This window comes from Meleagris gallopavo, chromosome 19, assembly GCF_000146605.3.
Source record: "Meleagris gallopavo isolate NT-WF06-2002-E0010 breed Aviagen turkey brand Nicholas breeding stock chromosome 19, Turkey_5.1, whole genome shotgun sequence".
In the NCBI taxonomy this organism is placed as follows: Eukaryota; Metazoa; Chordata; class Aves; order Galliformes; family Phasianidae; genus Meleagris; species Meleagris gallopavo.
The window spans coordinates 9,178,400-9,191,215 of NC_015029.2; the positions used below are offsets into that span (position 1 = coordinate 9,178,400).

The following is a 12,816-nucleotide window of genomic DNA, read 5'->3' on the forward strand; positions in this document are numbered from 1 at the left end:
GAGAAATGAGATTTCATTGTGTGGATAAGAGAACGGCCTTTGTCTCAGAATGAGCTCTTTCCAGCCTGTCCCCTCCTCCAGCTGCCCCAACAGACGTATGCAAACAGCCACGTTTCTCAATGTCTTTACAGTTCTGGGGCTTTGTTTTTCAGAGTTTTTTCTTTTTTCTCTTTTCCTTTTTTTTCTTCTGAGCTCTATCATCGACCTCGATGGCTCGTGGTCCTCCAGTATTCAGACAGACATGAACACTTCCCTGAGCCTGAATTGGTCTGAAAATGAGAAAATCTAGCTTTGACAGATAGATCTGGAAATAATGGTGTTATCCAATTTTAGATCCAATTTGCGTATGGAACCTTTTAGATTTGCAGAAGTAAAGGTCAGCATTTATTTGAGCAAGTAGGTGTTGGTTCTTCGACAGCTTTATGGAAAGTTCTAGTGGTTCAGCTTGGGGGAAATAACAAGTCCCCTCTGTCAGAAGTCGTGACAGAAGTGCAGTGTGTTTAAGGCCAGATTCAGGGGCGATGCTCTGGGACGGTCGGTGTTTCTTAGGTGTGCTGAATGTGTAACGTGATGTGTGTTACCTGCTTAGATCAAAATGCAGAAAGCACAGGAGGATTTCAGATAGCCATGGGAAAGCAGCGCTGCCCTGGGCCGGAGGGGGCTCTGCTGCAGCCTGGCCTGACCCGAGCATGCTCCCTGCTTTGTGCTGCAATCAAACATCTTCCAGCCTGGACGAAAGCTCCATTATTCTAATTAGGTCTGATAGGTTGTGATAGCGAATGCAAATCTAGGTCATTGCATATGTAAATGTGCAGCTGTAGTCCTGGAGGATGCCAGAACATATCAGCTGAGGTGTCCAGTCGTCACCCAGCATTAACTCCAGCATGGCAAACAGACTTCAGCTGCTCACCATGGCAAGTGGTGGGGACACACACATCCTGTCACTTGACTAACATTTATTTACATTTTCAAGTTAAGGAGTTGCTAGATATTTCTTGGCACATGCTTAAAATACTAATTTGCACTTAGGCACTGTAGATGTAAACACACAATTTAATGAAAGGCAAACAGGTACCATCCCTGATCCTAGTATGAATTTCTTTCATAAGAGAAAATTTTGTTGTAGCTGCTTCATAAAATCTCATTAGAACTGTTATCTTCATTCCTCCCAGGCAGGAATCTCCAACTTTCACAGTACTCGAGGGGAGCTGTGTGGAGGCTGAGGGGCAGTGGAGCTGTGCAGGGCATGGGGGCTGAGCTGTGTCTGGGGAGGGGAGCCCTCCCTGAACAGTTCCAATGAAGATGCTGGAATGAGCTGCTCATTTCTGTGGGAGCAGGCTTTATGCATAACTGCAAATTAAGCTCTTATTGTCCTGTCCTCTGCCCAGAGAAACGAAAACCATTTCTCATGGTATGAAAGTAGTGAAATGCTCATCGAGTTAGATGGAGAAATGCACCTGTGGCATTGGTGTTTCAAAAAGAATTACTCAGAGTGTCATTTCATGTGAAGAGGAGTGGTTTTGCTCTTTTAGGGAAGTTAAACTGAGAAAGCTGCCACTGATGGCCTGGAGATAAATATCCAATTATGTGCCTGCTTTAATTAGCAGGCATTGCGTGGACGTTAGGGTAGTGTGTTATTGTGTTCTCTGGAGCCCTAAGTCTGGTACAAGGAATGCATCCCGTAGGACATCCTTACTCTGGCGTGTGTGCAGCACTGGTAGAAGTTGCTGGGCTGGGAGCTGTACCTGTGCTCGGTTCTGTTCCCACCTGCATACTGGGCTGGGAGGTTACGGCAGCTGCATTCTCCTGTGGCTGGCTCTGCTGGGTGTGGGGCTGGCTGCTGAAGATGTGATTTGTTTTAAATCCAACAGAGACATTTAACGTCATACCCGTATCGCTGCACGCTGGCAGACTTTCAGATAGAGAAGAAGATCGGGCGCGGGCAGTTCAGTGAAGTTTACAAAGCAACTTGTCTTCTGGACAGAAAACCTGTGGCACTGAAGAAAGTTCAGGTGAGCACTGGAATTCAGTCTTTCTGTTCAGTGAACAGAATGGCACTGTTTCTCCCGCTGCTTGGAATGTTGCCTACAGCTTCTAGGGTTAGTTTACCTTACTGTTAGCCCTTTGTTGGCTTCAAAACAAAGAAAACATTTGTCTTTGGTCTGCGGGCTGTATGTGTGTACGCTCATTGCAGTGGATGCTGTATCAAGACAGGAAGCAAAGACCAGTTCCTTGTTGAATAAGTTCTTGTATTTTGTCACCATCTCACTTTGATCTTCTGCTTTTTTGTCTTTGAAGATTTTTGAAATGATGGATGCCAAGGCTAGGCAAGATTGCATTAAAGAGATTGACCTCTTGAAGGTAAGAATTTTATTTTCCAATTTTTTTGTTTTGAGGAAAAATACCAGCTGGCAATATTTTTTGTTGTTTATTTGCACAATATCTTAGAGAAGACCAGACAACATTCCAAAAAATTTGTTTAGTTAGGGTGAAGGGAAGAGCAGGGATATTTACTGACAGTCTGCATACATTTTAGTATCTCGTTTAATATGCAAATCATTACTGTGCAGGTTGTTTAATTATTTTTTGTTGTTGAAGGCAAATGAATCTTCATAGCTAACGCTACTCAGAGCTAAACGTTGTCAGAGGTTTGTTGTATGGGGTAAACCAGAGGCTGGATTGCAGGAAGAGAGAAGTGCCAGCATGGTAGGAGCTGGGAGGGGTGCGGGCTGCCGTCCTTGTCACTGCTGTGCTGGTTTGATGTGTTCTGTTGGCACGTGGTGCTGAGGGCTATAGCTAGGTTTGTTGGATCGCGTGAACTCTGCGATGCCTCCGGGAGCTCAGCAGAGTTTTCCCATCAAAAAGTCCCACAGAAGGCAGAAAAGAACTCTCAAATCAGCGGCTTAGCCTTACCTACAAGAGCAGTGTGCAGTGCTCTGCCGTCGGCCGTGCCCTGAGAGCTGGTTTGATGGATGCGAGGCGTCCTGACGCTCGTGGGGTGTCAGTACCTGTTCTGCTCGGGGCTTTGGTGCTTTCTTGCCTGGAATCTGATCTTAGACTGACGTATCTGAGGGCAGACACATGAGAGAAATTGCCAAGAGACGATGGGCTCTGCGATTTCTTTATTTATCTGTCTCTGTCTGGTGGGAATGCTCCTCTCCTGATGCCTGCACATGGATCCCATTAGTGCTAATGTGCGCCAGTGTCGAGGCATCGCGGAGGAGAATCTATCCCCTAATGTGCATGCCGAGAGCCTGATTAGCATGATGGATTGTAACAGTGTTTCTTTTGGCTTTGTAACCCCTGAAATAGGCAGGTTGAGTCACAGCTGTTTAGTAGATGAAATGCTCACTTCAGTAGTTTCTAAATTTACTGCATATCTAAGAGCATGAGTGAAAGAAAATGTAATGCAGAATGAGCAAGAGGGAATGAGGAGAGAAATCTGGTTCTCCATTTTCTCCTAAGAAATCACAGGTTTCCATTTTAAGAAATTCAGACATAAAATATTAAGATAAATTTTAATTTGAGCAAGTTTATTAATTTAGGCCTGCAAGTAAATTAGTAGTTAGAGTAGATGCAAATTTTTAAGGAACATTGATGATAAAAAGATACCATGAGAAACAAACTATTCTTAAATAAAAGTCAGAAACAAATATACTAGCATAAATAATGGCAAAAATAGACCAATGTGCTGCAAGCAATTTGCACATTATTTTACTTCCATCAAATTTTAGTTGAATTCTACTTTTGTTTTTAGCAAGGAGCGCTGTAATCAGTAATTGATTTTGTGGTTTTGTTGGGTTATTTGTATGTCTGGTGTTACTGCTTACCAAGTTTCTCTCAGAACGCTGCTTTAAAAATGTGCTTACAAGAGGAAAGGCAGCTTCGCTTCCTTCTGGGCCGTGCTGCTCTTCAAGCACACTTTATTATGCTGTGCTTTTGATAAATGAATTTCTCTCATGTACTTTTTTTACTAGGATAACCCAGAGCACGGTTTGTAGTTGCATCTGTTATCAACTGCTTTGCATAACGATTACAAAAATGATGCGGGTTGTGTATCTGTGAGTTGTTACTGCATTGTTATACATCTTCTCGCGCTCCTTCTATCTACAGCAACTGAACCACCCCAATATAATTAAATATTTGGATTCTTTCATTGAAGACAATGAGCTTAACATTGTCCTGGAGCTGGCAGATGCTGGTGATCTCTCCCAGATGATAAAGGTAAGGACGTGTTGATTCTGAAGGGTGCGGGCGCTCAGTCACTGGGCCAGGAGGCAGCTCTGTGATGGCACACGCTGGTGCTCCTTGGGGTTTGCTCACCTGGAGGACGGTGGCAGGACCTGGGTGGATCACGGAACTATAGGGGTTGGAAGACACCTCTGGGGGTCACCAGTCCAACCCTCCCAAAGCGGAGGCTGCAGAGTGGGGTGGTGAGTGCATGCTGTTCCTTATGGGATCGATCTGTGCCATTTCTGATTGATGGGAACACTTGATTCTTGTTGGATTTGGTGTTCACACAGCGTGTCTGCCACTCCGAAGACATTCAAGGCAGTGTATTGACTTTCCTTGCAACAGGGATTTGGGTTTGAGAAAATGTTTCAAGTTCTTGCTCTTCTCTTATGTTGCTCTCAGGAATACTTGTATCGCTGCAAACCAGCTTTAGTTAAGCTGTTACCACCTGCTTTTATATTTTCTTTGACATGTTAATCTTTAGACATACATCCCTTGTGAGAACAGATGTGTTATATCATGTTTGTTAGCACTCTCAACCTTCTCTCAGTGTTTTACCTGTTTTTTTGCCATCATCATTCTGTAATTATCATAAATGAATGTTTGGGAAGTTCTCCTCCTCCTTGTTGTCACAGTTAAAATATCTTATTAACAGATTTGTTTTCTTTGCCAGCAGAGCTATGAGGCACTAGGCCAAAGGCTGTCAAACAAGTTACACGTTGAGTCCACAGTCAGTGGCTAGATTTACACTTCTCATGAAAATGTGCTCCCTCTCAGGGAAGTGCCAGGGGTGAGTGTGCTGGGGCACGGCACGGCAGGTTCTGGGCAGGGCCACGGGAGAGCAGACCCAGAGCTTCCTGTCATTCCCTGCTGAGAGCTGAGAGCCTCACTTAGTTACCTGCAGCCAAGAGTGGAGCTTTATGAAGAATTCCAGGTTGGGGAGATCCCAGCACCAAGCTCCTCCCATGCTGAGCTTTCCTCTTTTCCCAGCAGGAAACACGCAATTTGCCACAGGCTTTTGGTAGCAGTGGTGGGGCTGTGAGGGCAGAGTTAGGGCTGCTGTCTTCCTGGGCCTTGCAGGTGTTTGCCTTGTTTTTAAATCTTAGCTTACAAGAAGTTTTACCGACATAATTGTTAAAAATCATCATGGAAAATACTTACTGCTTCTTCCCCCCTCTCTCCCCACCCTCCCAGTGTTCTGCTTTTAGTTTAAAACCTTTCTTACTGATGAATACATTTTTTCATCTGTCAGAATTGGCTGTTCAATTATCATAAAATTATTTTTATGTCATATATACAGGAGTTACATGTTTCGTATCTGGAAGCAGCATAGCACACGTTCTTTCTGCCAGTGCTCCCGGGTCCAGTCTGTTCTCCCACAACTTTGTCACATGAGTGGGGAGAATGCTTCCTGAGTCGTGCAAGCCATGCCTTTCAGCGATGCAAATATTTGAATTCAGATGTTTATTTGTTTTTGTTTTTTTAATGATGGGAAACAAATGAAATACCCACCACCTAACACCAGGAGGAAATTAAATTCTCCTCCTGAGCGCAGTTGGAAGCAGAGTTGCTGAACCCGGGTTTGCTGCCCACTCCCCTGCAGCACCGCCGCTCCCCCACCCCTGGGGAGTTCAGGCTTACGTGAGGATTTTCAGTGTTGGAGAGGCAGTGGGAGCAGCAGCAGCAGAGCTCTGAAGGTGCGAGAGTGATAAAAACAGGGATTGTCTTTGTCACGCCCCTGTTGCCTGCATTATTTATGAGGAATTGTAAAGCTGATGTAAGGGAGTGCCGCTGGATAACCACTGGAGAGTTGGGGCTCTCTTGTAAATGTCAGACAAGTCTTATTGGACATGACATTTAGAAAATTATCACTTGTGGTCTTGCATATCCACTCTTAAATACTTTACTGAAAATTAAATAATATTATCGTGTATATAACACTTTATTCTTCACCCTCTGTAATTCCTCTGTGCTCTCTATCAAGTTTTGGTTTGAAACTGTTGCAAGCTGTCAGACTTGCTGCCTGGGGAATTGCACGGTCGTGCCCCTTCACAGCTGATGTGCAAAATAAAATTTGCCGTTACTTGAGTCAAACACGAACCAGTAACAGCATTTCACATAAAATACAAAATGTGACAACGGACATCAGATGTCTGTACTGAGAGGAAAAAGCACGAGATGCAGAAAGGGGCAACAGCCAATTTCCTTCCTTTATTCTTGCTCCTGCATGCTGCTGACTGAAATTCTCAAGGGTGTGATGCAAAAGAAATGTGATTGTGGAGTGCTAGAAGGATGTACAGCGTTTCAGAGCTGGTTGTTATCCGCAATACCTTATATATCAAAGGTTGAGGGTAAATCTTAAACCACTGCAAGTGTGTTGGAAGTGGATTTTGTTAGTGCTCCAGAGGAAGAACGTGCTCGATGTCTAGCACAGGAAGAAGCAATGAGAAGTCAGGGACCAATAATTGGAAGTAGTGCAATTTTGGGAAGCGTTGGAGGAGGCTGTGGTACTTTGCATGATGTGCACAGCTGCAGTGCAATCCTGAAATGGAGACATTGAAGGTGCATCATGTTTAGCCTTCACTGCAGTGTATGACTTGTTACTTATCCTGTAATAAGTTACTGGGGAGGAAGACTGAAGTATTGGAAATAACCATCCCTGTGCTGCACTGCTTCTTATTTGTGCATCGTGTTTATGATTATTTTATCTGAGAGTCTTTAGCACCCAGATGTCCATAGAATCTGGACTCGGCTGTGCTTGACTCTGCATAAATGCACATAAAAACTGTCTCTTTCCAAATCCATGTGTGTCTTGATCAGTAGTGTCTTTGCATCTCACTGGAGATACTTCAGTTAATTTAATATTCCTATTATGCATGAAAAGGAATATATTATCCCACCTGATCATGGAAGAAATACGGATACTTTATTGATGCTATGGCCATCTTCTTAGAAGAAGAAACACATTTCTTTGTTGTTAATAGACTGTATGATAATGAATGTTTATGAGATTTTTTTTTAATGATCTTTTGTTACTTAAGGCAAAATATTTGAGACATTTGTTGTTTTGAGGCATTAAATATGTTTTGCAAGGTAATTAAGGAGATTAATGCTGATTATAATTGGTGTCCATTCAAAAATGTCAAACCTATTTAAGCGTATTTTTCGTAATAGTTGTTAATTAGTGAACTGCATTGAAGTTTGCATACAGAGAGGAGTTAAAGCTAATCAGAAAAAAAGTCATGCTGCTGCAGATCTGGAAGACATGAGCAACCGGCAGCTGATGTACGCGAGTCCAGGAACAAGTCAGATATGTTGCTTTTTCACTGATCTTTTATTTATTTCCTTCCTCAGTATTTTAAGAAGCAGAAACGGTTAATCCCAGAAAGGACGGTGTGGAAATATTTTGTGCAGTTATGCAGTGCGGTTGAACACATGCACTCCCGCAGGGTGATGCACAGAGGTAACATTAATTCAGTCTCTTTTCACTGAATAATAATATAATGTTCCAATTAGTAAGCGCCTACATTCAAAAACAATTATGCTGATGTTCAGCCAATGCATGTTTAGAGAGGCTGGAGCTTGCAAGATGGATTTCTCCTTCTGTCTTTTTGCCTCATTGTTAAAGGATTCAGTCCGAAGTGAGTGTGCTATTAGGAAGATGAGCTGCTTTGTATTCCGGACACTGATATTGAGTAGAAGTGTCAAACATGCCATTAGAAAAGTGTCAGAAGTAAAATGCTGAGACTACTGGATACAGTGAACTCTCTAAGAAATAGTCTTCATTATATTAGTTGTGACCTTAGAGAGTTCAGGAGAGTTTTCCTCTCTTGCAAGATTTTCTCAAGTATTTATACAAGTATGTCCCACGCTCTGATTGCCTGTTCTCTATTTCTGTTAATTATTTTGAATCTCTTGTCTTAGAACTTTTTGCTTTGAATTTTATAAAGAAATTACGTTGCTTTTTTAGCGTAACTGAAATGCTTAGTGAAGGACCTAACCCAAGAGGTGCAGATGTCCAAAAGGCACAAATACCAGCCTCTGCTGCTTCTGCCATTTCTTTCTTTCTTGGAAGTGGTGAATTCTTAACCAGTTTTTTCAGCAGTGTGATATCATTTTTGCTCCTCTTTCCACCCCTCATGTAGCTGATCTGTACCTGAATTACTTGTACTATAGGTAACTGAAATGTGGAATCCTGAACATTTAGTCTTCTCTAACTGTAAGAAAAAGCCTCCCTAACTTTTAGCCTGACGTGACTTCTTGGGAAACCAGGGTTCTGGTGATTTTTACAGCACACAAGCAAAATGGGCTGTACGGAGCCCAGAATTTAAGTGTAGTAGGACAGTAATTTGTTGGTGGTGGGCAGTACTGTTTCATGCAGAAAATCGTTTGCTTCCTTTGGGGAACAACTCAGCATTGCTTTGATTGATTACATCCTTTAAAGAGGTTGCTGCTATTGTGTGATGCTATTTCCAATCACTTTTCCTTACTGGTATTTTTTGTGTGTTGAGAAGTATGCTCTGTTATGTGTGTATGGAACTTGAAGTCGTAAAAGACTCAGCCTATCAAAGCTGCAAGGAAACACAGTTCTGTTCGAGCCTGTCCTGTACAGGCAATGCTCCAGGCTATGCTTCTATTGCAGTATTAGAACCAAATAACCTTCTGTAGTTTTGACCTTCTACCTTTTTCTTCTTGCAGACATAAAACCAGCCAATGTGTTTATAACAGCCACAGGGGTGGTGAAGCTGGGAGATCTTGGATTAGGCCGGTTTTTTAGTTCTAAAACCACTGCAGCACATTCCTTAGGTAAGATGATTCTTCTCATCAGTAAGCAAGTACTACTGAACAGTTGTCAACTGTGATGTTCAAAGGAAGTGGTATCTATTGTTCTATAATGACAAGTTTGGTTTGGTGGGCACATACATTTTTTTCTCTGATTTCCTTTTTGAGTAGTATTGAAACAGATGGAGTATTCCTATAAAAATTCTTACTGTTTTTTTTTGCTTTAAAACTTGCACTTGATGGTTTTGTTGTTTTTTATTTTTTTCCTGGAATGTCTGGCCTGTTAAAGGTGTGATTAATAGCAAATGTAACAATTGCAGCTTTTCCACCCTAAATAGCATAGTTGCCTGCACTCTGCTTACTAGAATTAGATGTTGCACCACCACTGTTTTTTGGCAGATGCTGCTCAGCTGACTTTCCCTGAGCAGGGACTGTGATGCCGTCTGAGATGAGGGAGGTATTTAAGGCCCTCACAGCTTGTCTGTTCCGAGAAGGGACTTCACTTTGAAATTCAGCTTCAGTTTAATAGATCCAAGTTTTCTTAATGCCTTCCATGTAGCTGAAGGTTGTTTTCCTGCTCTGCTGTGTGTACAGCTTTGTTTCTGCCAAAGCATAGTTTGCTTTCTCTACTTTCGTTCTTGCTGAATTGTATGCTGCTTTCAGACTCTGATACTTATCTCTCTGAAATTTTATTCTGTACTCTGCTATGCTTTGGTTCATTTCAGGTTCTTGTTATCCACAAGGACAGCAGCATTCCCACAGTTAGTGAATATATTCAACAGAACTTGGGCTACCAGGTGTCTTGCAGGACATCACTGGAGGTAGCTTTCTGTTACAACGGTGAACTGTTTTCTGACCAATTTTTCATTTTTGAAGTGGTTTCACTCGGGCAGATTTCAGAGTTTGCTTATAAGCAAAGTTATATGTCAGTGTAAAAGGTTATAAGATACCTGTTTCTTATCTTTCCCTCCCTTGGAAGCCCATGGCCTTGTCATGGAATCAGTGATAGGAAGTTTTCTGGACAAGTCAATGGGAAAAAGCAAAAACAGTTTTTTTATCTTCTCATCTGTTTGCAGAGAAGTAACTTCGTGCACCATTTTAAAATTACAATTCCAATAAGATTTCTAGAAAGTAAGCAGTCTATAAAGCTGGCAAAGCAAACTGATTTCTTACACCAGTGAACCTCCGTGCATGTTCTTACAGGAGAAAGTAAAAGCTCTAGGAAACCAGAGTGGCCGTATGCTTATTCTCACATCCTGTAAGAGAATTCTTAAAAAACATTTTGTGTTTCATGTTTTCATCTGTCTACAAGTTGAAGTGCTTAGGACAAATCCTTTCCTTCAAGGAGAATGTATTTCAGCATGAATTGAGTGATAAGTAATTATGGTTTGTTAATGTGAAGGAACTACGTGGAAACTACTTCATAAAAGTTTTGCTATTAGCATTAATTACAATGTTGTGGAAAAGAGTACAGAGTTTATTCTTCAGCTTACAGTATAAAATCTTTCATAATTGTTAGTTTTGCCTTAAGTGCCTGCACTGGAGAGGTGGCTCGTTTTCCGTGTGTGTTGACGTGTCTGTTGAGTCATGCTTTCTGTGTTCAGCAGAGGAGGACCCTTGCCTCTCAGCACAGTCAGAGCTCCTACGTGTAGTGCGCACTGTTGATTTTGGAACACAGAACTTCTTTGTTTCCCTGTTTGTCCTCACCCATTCGATTTCCTCCATTGATGCAAGTCTTGCTCTGTTGTGTCTTTATATGAATGCAAACTTAGTTGAGTGTCTAATGACACTGGGGCTTCTCAACACACAAAGAAGGAAGATGTATGTCTTATTTTGCGTGCTTAGAAGAAGCTTAGTCAATTCTCCAGTTAACTTTCATAAAAGGCTAGATCTCCTTTTGCATCAGCTTATCCTAGGATACGTGCGCTAAACTCACTAGGTTAAAATGAATTCTCTTCACAGAAAGTTATAACCTCATCATCTGAACAGGCAAAAATGGGACTGTCTAATTATGTGATGTTATCTAGTCTGACTGCTGTGCTTACTACATTAATAAGAATAAATTGGGGCCAGGAAGCCATGTGCAACCAGCTTCCCAGCCCGTGGCCGTCAGCAGCATTGCTCTCTGCTGTTGAGAGCTCCTTAGGAGGAGATGGGAAGAGATGGGAAGAGTGGGCCTCCTCTTCCCCTCCTCACCATCTGCATCCTGGGTGGGATGCAGAGCATTGCTGGGCAGCAACGAGCGGATTTGGAGGCAGCGTGTGCTGTGTGGGGATGGGCAGACTGCCTCTCACAGTCCTTGCAAGTGAAAGGAGCGTCAGAGAAAGTATTGCATGCTTGAAGCTGTGTTTATTTGTTTATCATCCATTTGCCAGGCACATAGGCTGTGTGGCAGCAGGAAAGCTTCTGATCCTGGTTTTGGCATCATGAGGACGTTTGTGTCAGTAGCTGTGAGGGATGGCAGCACAGGCCGGGCTGAGTTGGGCGCTCAGTGCAGCCCTGTTGCCCCGGCAACCGGCCTGGGCCTGCTGCTGGCTGCTGACCCACGAATCCGGCGCAGGGCTGTGCAAATGGAGCCATCTCATTTCTCTCTCCCTTGCATTTGCCAATATCGGGCTGGCATGAAGGGGTGTTCGGCCACACCGTGACCCATCTGACAGGTGTACCACTGGGCCACCGCGCTGGGGATGGGAGCTGTAATTAGAGCAAGGAGCAGAATGAATGTCAGATGAATTACCAGGCAGCAGATCATATTTGTCAGGAAGGATTGCATACATAAAAATTAAGTGACAGTACATGCCGGGGTAATGAGAGAAAAATGAAAGATTTGCCCGTACACAGCTCAGGAGAGGCTGGCGAGCCCTGTGTGGTGTGGGATGGCTGCTCTGGGAGCTGGGCACCTCCTGCCCGCAGCCGCTGCCTTCTGCTGCATCCCCAGTCTTCTTCCCCCATTGCACAGCACTGTGTCCCCAGAGCAGCCGTGTGGCACTGCCGGCAGCACCTCGTCCTGGGCTGTGCTCCCCGGGCTGCTCTCCATCCTTCATGCTTCAGCACTCCCAGGGCCAGGACGTTCTGCTCTGTCTGGCTTTGTTGGCAGTGCCTGTTTGTGTCCGGTCTTTAATTTGATAATCTCTGAGAAGTGCATCCAGAGGCCGATCTGGTCAGCTACGGTGTGACTAACAGGCACGTTAGAATTGCCTTGTTGTTAGGTTTTGCTGTAAAGCCTAATTATTTATGAATATTACAAATGTTACAGTGGTATTATGAATAGGGAGCATTTAACATTGTGTGGACTTTGGGAAATTTAACAATAAAAGGAAAGATTTTATTTTAGTAGGAGGATTAATAAATACAATAAATGCAATAAATACGGAAGAGTTCCATTAATTTTAAAATGGGCCGTTTTACTGTGGAACTGAGTAACGTGCTCATTCTTTTGCCAAATAGAGTTGGCTTATCCAAAGCTTCTGAAGGGCTTTGCATCTTGAAAAGCAAAAACCAGAATAGCCTTGTTTTGGAGCAGATGACTCGTTAATTGTTCTTGGACAAGAAGGAACTCAGAGCGGATTCTCCTTTCGGGATGTGTGCAAGGCAAGCCTTCTGCCGTGGGGTGCTGCACGTCCTCCAGTTCCTTGTTGGATATGCAGGTGAACAGGGAGCAACTCTGCAGTCATGAGAGGAACTTGTTTGTAAATAGATTGTTTGTTGTTTTTTTCCTTTATTTTTATTGGCTTGCTGAGCCAGTTTGTCATCTGAAACAAAGTATGAGTACCCTGGGGGGGGAAAATTTGATGGATTTTT

General features: G+C 43.1%; 1 protein-coding gene across 1 annotated transcript in view; it reads left to right on the plus strand.

Moving 5' to 3' along the window:
• The window catches only part of NEK6 (NIMA related kinase 6), a 100,990-nt gene that overhangs the window by 75,149 nt on the left and 13,025 nt on the right, over positions 1-12,816 (plus strand). The window contains 5 exon segments of the mRNA XM_010721063.3: positions 1,872-2,012; positions 2,299-2,361; positions 4,114-4,224; positions 7,588-7,696; positions 8,932-9,039. Of these exon segments, the coding sequence (XP_010719365.2) occupies positions 1,872-2,012; positions 2,299-2,361; positions 4,114-4,224; positions 7,588-7,696; positions 8,932-9,039 (532 nt within the window).